General features: G+C 57.1%; 1 protein-coding gene across 1 annotated transcript; it reads right to left on the bottom strand.

Annotated features, from left to right (window-relative positions):
* Positions 1 to 567: 567 nt before the first annotated feature.
* Positions 568 to 7,721, bottom strand: PPM1G (protein phosphatase, Mg2+/Mn2+ dependent 1G). Its single transcript, XM_083734068.1, has 10 exons — positions 7,417 to 7,721; positions 7,246 to 7,315; positions 6,973 to 7,058; positions 5,664 to 5,799; positions 4,504 to 4,979; positions 3,285 to 3,413; positions 2,920 to 3,154; positions 2,326 to 2,455; positions 2,089 to 2,191; positions 568 to 1,283 (listed from the first exon to the last, which is right to left on the bottom strand). Exons 1-10 carry the CDS (start codon positions 7,534 to 7,536, stop codon positions 1,032 to 1,034), a joined length of 1,737 nt encoding a protein of 578 aa, XP_083590194.1. The 5' UTR covers positions 7,537 to 7,721; the 3' UTR covers positions 568 to 1,031.
* Positions 7,722 to 7,960: the final 239 nt, after the last annotated feature.

Consider the following 7,960-nt stretch of genomic DNA (forward strand, 5'->3'; position numbering starts at 1 on the left):
CATCATCTTGGTCACTCTCCTCTGCACATGTTCCAGCTTGTTAACATCCACCTTAAATTGTGGTGCCCAGAACTGAACACAGTATTCCAAGTGTGGTCTGACCAAGGCGAAATAGAGTGGGACCATGACTTCCCTTGATCTGGACACTAGACTCTGTGGATGCAGCCTCGTACAGCATTAGCCTTTTTTGCTGCTGGATCACACTATTGCCTCAGGTTAAGCTTGTGGTCCACCAAGACTCCAAAAACCTTTTCCCACGTAAGCCAGGTGTCCTCCATCCTATATTTATGTATCTGGTTCTTCCTGCCTGAGTGCAGAACCCAAAATTTGTCCCTATTGAAATTCATTTTGTTAATTTGAGCCCAGTTATCCAATTTGCTAAGGTCGTTTTGAATTCTGATTCTGTCTTCTGCAGCACTAGCTACCCCGCCCAGTTCGGTGACACCTGCTAATTTGATGAATCCCCTCAAGAGAAAGCAAGCAAGGAGCAGGGAGGGAACACGGACTCCTTCCGTCGCATGGAAGGATCAGTTCCTTGTACCCCACAAAAGGACACGACAGCCACTCTTCAGTTTTTGGGATTTTAGTTTGAAAAATCTCAGTTGAAAGATAGTGAGGCTTGGCGGCCAACATGGGAAGGGGGGTGGGCACCAATCCCACAAATAAAAAAAACCCGAGAGGCCTTAAATAGGGGGCAGCTGAAAAACCTTGACAATGAAAAACTGCTTCCCTCCAACAGAAACATCACAGGCACGGAAATGGCAACAACCACTTGGAGAGACGCTGCGGGGGGATGGGGGGAGTGGGGGGCCGCTTTCGGGGCCCTGGACCTCCCCCGCCATTCCCTCTTCGGAATGGTTGCCAAGAACAGCAAGTGGGACCCCCGGGAACCCCCTCCTCCAAATGACACAGACAAACTGGGCCTCCCTAAGGCTAAAAAAGGCCTAACTCTGGCACCAAGAGTTCAGCGTCGCTTAGAAAACAAGAGTCCAGGGCGAGCTCAGGCGATTCCCAGCCCAACGCGGGCGCTGCTAGTCCTGCCTGGCCTTCTTGCTGCAGCTCTCTTCCGTGGGGGCCGAAGGGGCGGCCTCTGCCGCCTCTGCCGCTGCCCCTGTGCTGCCCCTGCCGCTCTCCTCCTCCACCTCCTTCTCCAGTTTCCGTTTGCCACCCTCGGCCGGGGGCCCCGGGGTGGGGCAAGGCTTGAAGGAGATGATGATGCAGGTCATGTTGTCACAGCCGGTCCCGTCACCAGACGTGTCCGGAGCCAGGCAGCGGTCCAGGAGCTGGCAGAGAGAGAGAGGGGGGAGGCCCAGTGTCACCTCAATGTGCCAGCTGTGTCTCGCAGGGCCTGGCCAGGAGCAGCAGCTGTGTCAAGGATGCTCAAGGCAGCCAGCTGGCATTGGGTGTGCGGCTGGCAGGCGATGTGTAGGCAGCCTGGTGCTGGGCACAAGGGCACCTCTCCTCAAATGGGTGGAGGAGGCAGGTCCCTCTTTGGGCAGAGAGCGAGACAGAGAGAAGGAAAGGCACACACAGCAGCCCTGGAGGTAGGCAGGCATGCAGGCACCCCCAGCTGGGCCCAGAAGTCCCAAAACCTGGTTCAGGCCCATTCAGAGGTGCACTTGCCCTGGGCCTCAGAGGGGACGCCAGCCAGGGATACGCTGCCATGCCAAGAACACCCCATGCCTCCCCCTCAGCGACTGCTGACTTAATGGGCAAAAATACCATGTCTGTCTGTATGCATTGCAGGTTAGGAAATGGCATCATGGTGGGGTGTCTCATGGAAAAGACCCCCGCTCTGGGCCTCAGACAAGCTTGGCTGCAGGCCTGGTCTCCTTTTCCAGAGCCCCCTCACACAGCCAGCTGGGTGGGATTTCCTGCTTGCTGGCACTACCGGAGCCCAGCCCCTGCCAAGGGCCCTGCGTTTGGGTTGAGCTGCCCAAACCCAGAATTCGGGTCTTCCTGCTGTAGTCCTTTTGTAGTGATGCAAATTCAATACATAATAATTTTTGCACCCCTGCCTCTTAAAAGTGCCTGAGCCCAACAGCATGGAAGGAGGAGCTGAACTGGCTTGCAAGGCCTGCCACTCACCTCTTCTACTATGGACGAAAGGGATCGGAGTTCTCCATTCTCCTGCTTCTGGGTGATCTTGGACTGGACAAAGTCCACCACCTCCTGGCTGCTCATGACATTCCTGGGCAGAGGCGGACGCAAAGAGAAGGGAGGTCAGCAGGCGCAGGAGGACCAATGCAGCCCACTCCGGGGATCCCACGTGAGCCGCCCCCAGTGAGCTGCCCCCCCCCCCGCAGCCCTCCCTCGGGCGCCTACCAGATGCCGTCGCAGGCAATGACCATGAAGTCGTGGTCCTCGTTGATTGTCAGCACCTTGATATCCGGCAGCGCAGAAATCATCTGCTCCTCCGGGGGAAGGTTCTTGTTGCGCTTGTAGAAGTGGTCGCCTGTAGAGGAGAGAAATAGGTGAGGGGGCTCCGAGGTAGGGGAGTGGAGCCTTGGGCTGGTCTTTCTCCTTCGCAAGGACTCTCCAAGGGCAACAGGCGCCCAGCAGCGGAACAGGCTCCCTCAGAAGGGGGTGAACTCGCTTTTCTTGGAGGTTTTTAAGGAGAGGAAGGGTGGCCACCTGCCATGGATGCTTTCGCTGAGATTCCTGCATTGCAGGGGTTGGACCGGATGGCCTTTGGGGGTCCCTTCCAACTCTTAGATAGATTCTATTATTCTAAGTAGTGGGGGGGGGGGGAACAGGCCATCTTCCTCCCATTCAAACCTTGACCTCGCCTGCCCCTCAGAGCAAAGGGCTCCACAATGGAGGTATGGGCCTTCCAGGTCAGGGGAAGGAGGGCTGCTGGGCTCTCCCTAGCAGGGAAGGGGCAGAGAGGAAGGCCTGGCAGCCTGCTGAACCGCTCACCAATGGCTCTGGAGAGGTTCAGGCCCCCATTCACCCGGCCGTCCATGGTCACTTTCCCACCAGCGTTCTTTATCCTGGCCAGCTCCACCTCGTCCTCCGGCTTGTGGTCATAGGACATGTCCACGGCTTTGCCGCCCTCCGACACGACGCAGCGAGAATCTCCAGCGTTGGCCACAATCAGCTGCTTGCCCCGGATAAGCGCCACCACCGCCGTCGTGCCGCTGTCGGAGCCGGGCTGCAGACCAAGAGGGCAGGGCTCAGGAAGCGGCAGGCAGGCCTGGCCCTGGGCTAGCGAGGGTGAGGGAGACTCGGAGCACAACTCTTCCTCCTCAGAGACCCCTCCTCCCGCCCAGGCACTGACTGACCTTCTCCTTGCCTTCCATGCCTGGGAGCATCATGTCTTCGTCCTCATCCTCCTCCGCTTCCTCGGTGTCGTCTTCGTCCTCGTTTTCTGCCTCCTCGCTGCTGTAACCATCCTCATCCTCACTGCATTCCTGGTTGAAACACGAACCCACCCACCCCCAAGAAAAGAAGTGAGCACTCTTGGAATCTCTTATATATAATCTAATAAGGTAAAGATAAAGGAGCCCTGGACCATGAAGTCCAGTCAAAGGCGATGATGGGTGTGGCACTCATCTTGCTTCAGGCTGAGGGAGCTCGCGTTGGTCCGCAAACAGCTTTCCAGGTCATGTGGCCAGCATGACTAAACTGCTTCTGTCGCAGTGGGACCCCGTGATGGAAACCAGAGCGCACAGAAAGGCCATTTACCTTCCAAGTGCAGCAGTACCTATTTATCTACTGGCACTGGTGTGCTTTCAAACTGCTGGGTTGGCAGGAGCTGGGACAGAGCAACGGAAGCTCACCCCATTGCATGGGTTCCATCTGCCAACATTCCAATCGGCAAGCCCAAGAGGCTCAGTGGTTTATATAGTCTGATAACCAAATGGCAACTAAAGCCTGGGTTATGGTCACCACAGTAGAACGTGTTGGCATTTAAATAATAATAATAATGAGGTTTTTAAAATTAGTCGTACGTACTGTTCCAGAAGTCCGTTCGACATTCGAAAACCAAATCACAGCTTCTGATTGGCTGCAGGAATCTCCTGCAGCCAATTAGAAGCCGTGGAAGCCCCGTCGGACGTTAGGGTTCCAAAAGAACGTTCGCAAACCGGAACAATCACTTCCGGGTTTGCGGTATTTGAGAGCCAAAACGTCTGAGTTCCAGGACATTCAAGATAAGACTGTGTTATTATTCATGAGTCTCGTGTTCCCTTCCAACTCTACAATTCTCTGATTTCATTTCTATACTGCTTTATACTTGAAAGAACCAATCGCAAAGCGGTTTATAACACATTAAAACATCAAATAAAACAATCCAGAATAAGACCAGCCTGGCATCCAGAGAGCTCCGTGTGGTCACAATTGGCTCTCTGTCAGTCGCAAAACGCGGCTGCCTGATTTCTAAGGCTGAAGCTGAGTGCAGCAAAGGGGCCTGCGGGACAATGACGCCTGGTTTTCCCACCAGCCCAGACATGGGAAGACCATGGGGCTCAAGTGGCCAACCCACCCACCCACGTTGGGTACCTCGCTGTCATCTTCTTCCTCTTCCTCCTCCTCCTCTTCTTCTTCCTCCTCTTCCTCCTCCTCACTGTCCTCAAAAAACTTGGACTTAGCCCCCCGCTGGGCCTTGCTTGCGGAGGAGCAGGATGGTTCTGCTTCGCCTGTGCTGGAGGCTGCCCCTCCCTCAGCAGCCTTTTTCTGGGAAGGAGCGGCAGCATCCCCCCCGCCAGCCGCGTCTGGGCCAGGGCAGGCGCTGGAGGACTTGGGGCATGCCTGACCATTGGCTGCCTCCTCCTCTTCCTCCTCCTGGCGGTGCCTCAGGAGCTCCTCTGTGTCCACCTCCCCATTCAGGCTCTGCCCTTTCTGCGTCTCTTCCTGCGCTGGGTCTTTGCTGGGGGTCCCCAACTTGCCCTTGACGCAGTTTTGGCCATAACGCGTGAGCAGCTCCTCAATGGTCATGGTGGCCTCCTCGTGCAGCAAGGCAGCCTCCTCGTTGTCCACTGAACGGGGACAGAGAGAAAGGAAATGGGGGGGGGGTCAGGGTCACTGTTCCCAGGCCCATTAGTGCCAATCAGGAGGAAAATGGCTTCCAGGCCCAGGGCAGGATCAAGCCAAGCTTCTCTGCTACTGCAAGGACTTCCTCTCCATATGTTGCCTCTAAAATTCATGTTCTAGGTTCTCATTTTGAGAAGAACATGCAGGGAGAGAAGACTTTTGTTGTGCAAGCAGAAATCCACTCTGCTGGATCCAGCCCATGCAACCTACACTAGAAACAAGGAAAGAAGGATCTGTTCTCCCAGCCAATTCATCACAGAGTCCCTTGGAACCCCATGACACCCCCGCCCCACCTTCACTTGGCTGCTCTGAACATACAGAGCTTTTCATACCCCTCAAGCCCACTCCCTACAACAGACCAGCGCTGCTTTGCCCTTGACTCTGGGCAGCTGCAGCCTCTCAAGGAAGCCAAATCAGGCTAGTAGCCCCAACCAAGTCTCCCCCTTCTTGTGGTGCAATCCTAATCTCACTGTGTGCAAGACAATGTTTGCCTCTTTGCCTCTCCCAGTGGAGAAACGTCTCTTCGGGACAAAGCTAAGAGAATCCTTTGCCCCCCACCCTCTGGTTCTGATTCAGTTCTCTCCCCGGGGACACTCCTGTCTGGGCAATGAACTGCCTCTGTTGCTCACCATCATCTTCATCAGCCACCTTTTCCTCCTTCTCATCCCCATCATCTCGGGGTCGACCTGCCATCAGCGACAGTTCCTTGATCACCTCCTCAGTTGTCAGCTTAGCATCGATGGCCAGAAAGGCATCCTCAAGAGCCTACAGCAGCACAGAAAGGGCGTCAGTCCCAGCGGTGCTCTCGAACCCCTGCAAGTGGGGCAACCGACACTGCACCAGAACCAAGCAAAACAGGAGGGCCTTCTGTCCTTTGCCTGAGTCTCTTGGTAATACGGAGTCCTGCGAACAGACTTGGTTCAGCTCAGAACAATGGCCAGTTCAAGTTCCAGCCTTTGCTCTATCTAATTGGGGGCAGGGAGGCTGAACCCGGCTTGGGAGCTTCCTAAAGCCATCAAGCCAGCCAGTGAGGAGACAAGAGACAATTGGGCAAAGCAATTCTGCCATTCTCTGGAGGCCTGTTACCCATAACCAAGCAACCCCTGAAGGTCTCAGAAATGAAACACCCTAAGAATTCTTCTTTAACAGTTACGTGACCATATAACATCACATTCAGGGAAATAAAGAAGCGAAAATCAAGGGCCTTCTGAGAAATGATTGATGGAGTTGGGGATGTTTAGCCTGCAGAAGAGGAAATGCAAAGGTAACTTGGGAGCCACTTTAAACACCCGAAGGGCTGTCCTGTGAGAGATGGAGCAAGCTTGTTTTCTGCTGCTGCTCCAGAGAGCAGGATCCAAGCCAAGGGATTCAAATGACAAGGAAGGAGATTCTGTCCAAACCTTAGGAAGATTTTTCTGCTGTTGGGAGCCGCCAAGGGTGGCTGGGAAAACCCAGCCAGATGGGCAGGGTATAAATATTAATAATAAGCGTAAGAAATGTTTGATTGCGGAACAGAATCTGCCGGAAGGAGGCAGACTCTCCTTCATTGGAGATTTTCAAAGGAAGGTTGGATGGCCACATCTTTCGTTGTGATTCCTGCAATGTTGGGGGTTGGACTGGATGGGGGTCCCTTCCAATTCTACAATTCCAAGAAGGATCACAGTCCCCAAATCCAAGTTGCAGCAACTGGCCATGCCACCCTGTTGAAATGGGGCCAGCTTCAGAGTCGCAAGAAAGCGCTGTGCTAACATCCCTTTGCAACATTTCCCCAGGGCTCAGCTTTGGGCGCTAAGCTCCCCACCCTGCACAGGTAGTGGCTGGAACCTGGCAAGAAGACCTGTGCCCCACGTGCTGCGAAGGGCTTCCTGTTTTGGCCCTGAGCTCTGAAGCCTGGTGAGGGGGAAGCGGCTCCTTGGAGAAAGGCCCTTTGCCCCATACCTTTTGCAGCTTGCCCTCTTTGTATGCTTTCTGGTCCTTGATGATTTCCGGGAGGTACTTGGCACAGTACAGAGCGACCTCTTCCCCTGGAGCAAAGGAGAGGGGGCCGTCAGAGGATCGGACCAGACGGCCCTTGGGATCAAGGCAGAGGGACCCCGAGTGGCGGCCCCGAGCAGGGAGGGGCGCCAAGAGAGTCCCGGGGAGGAGGACCCCGCCCCCCCGCCGCCGCCTCGGGGCTCCGTCCGGCCCCCCGAGCCCAGGGGCCGCGCTCACCTCCATGGCCGTCGTAGACGGAGAACATCGCGGTCTCGCCGTCCAGGTCCGGGATGCAGTTGTGGGCGTCCTGAAAGAGAAGCGGCCGTGAGCGGGAGGCGCTGCCCGCCCGGGGTCTCTGGCCCGCTCCCTCCCCGCCCCTCCCGCCCCCGGTCCCGCCCCCTCGCGCACCTCCATGGAGACCCGCCAGCCCTGCATGGCGCTGAAGCCGAAGCGCAGCGGGCGAGGCCCGTCCCCGGCGCCGTCCCCGGAGCTCTTGGCGGTGCTGGGCTGCGACAGGTAGGCCCCCATGGCTTCGGGCAGGCGCGGGCCCCGCCGGGCCGGAGAAGGAAGCGAGGCCGGGCGGGCGGGCGCCGAAAGGAACCGAGCGAGGGAAGGAGACCGGCAGGCGGAACCGGAAACGGGCACCAGAGAGTCGCCGCCGCCGCCGCGCGGAACAACGAGCGCCGGAAGCTGAGGCGACAGAGCCGCCGCCGGAAGTGAGGGAGCGGAAAGCGCTCCGGGAGCGCAGCGAGGTCCGCGGGCAGAGCGGCGGCCGCGGGGGATGATGGGAAGCGGTGGCACCACCAAGTCCGCAGGAGCGGCTGGTTGCCAGGCAACGGCGGGGAGGCCGCCCGCCCGCTCGCTGAAGGGACCTGGAGCCCGGGATGGGCGAGACCCCCGCGGGGCTTCGGCGGAGGAAGAGGCCCTCTGGGCGCCGGCGAGCCTCCTCGGG

Source organism: Podarcis gaigeae (assembly GCF_964106915.1).
Source record: "Podarcis gaigeae genome assembly, chromosome: 3".
Lineage (NCBI taxonomy): Eukaryota > Metazoa > Chordata > Lepidosauria > Squamata > Lacertidae > Podarcis > Podarcis gaigeae.

Excerpts from the sequence above, each read along its gene's own strand:
- PPM1G (XM_083734068.1), bottom strand. The coding sequence starts at position 7,536 with ATGGGGGCCTACCTGTCGCAGCCCAGCACCGCCAAGAGCTCCGGGGAC. Across the intron at positions 3,414-4,503 it reads AGGAAGAAGATGACAGCGAG|GAATGCAGTGAGGATGAGGA; the intron begins GTACCCAACGTG and ends TGTTTCAACCAG. Across the intron at positions 1,284-2,088 it reads TTTCGTCCATAGTAGAAGAG|CTCCTGGACCGCTGCCTGGC; the intron begins GTGAGTGGCAGG and ends TCTCTCTGCCAG.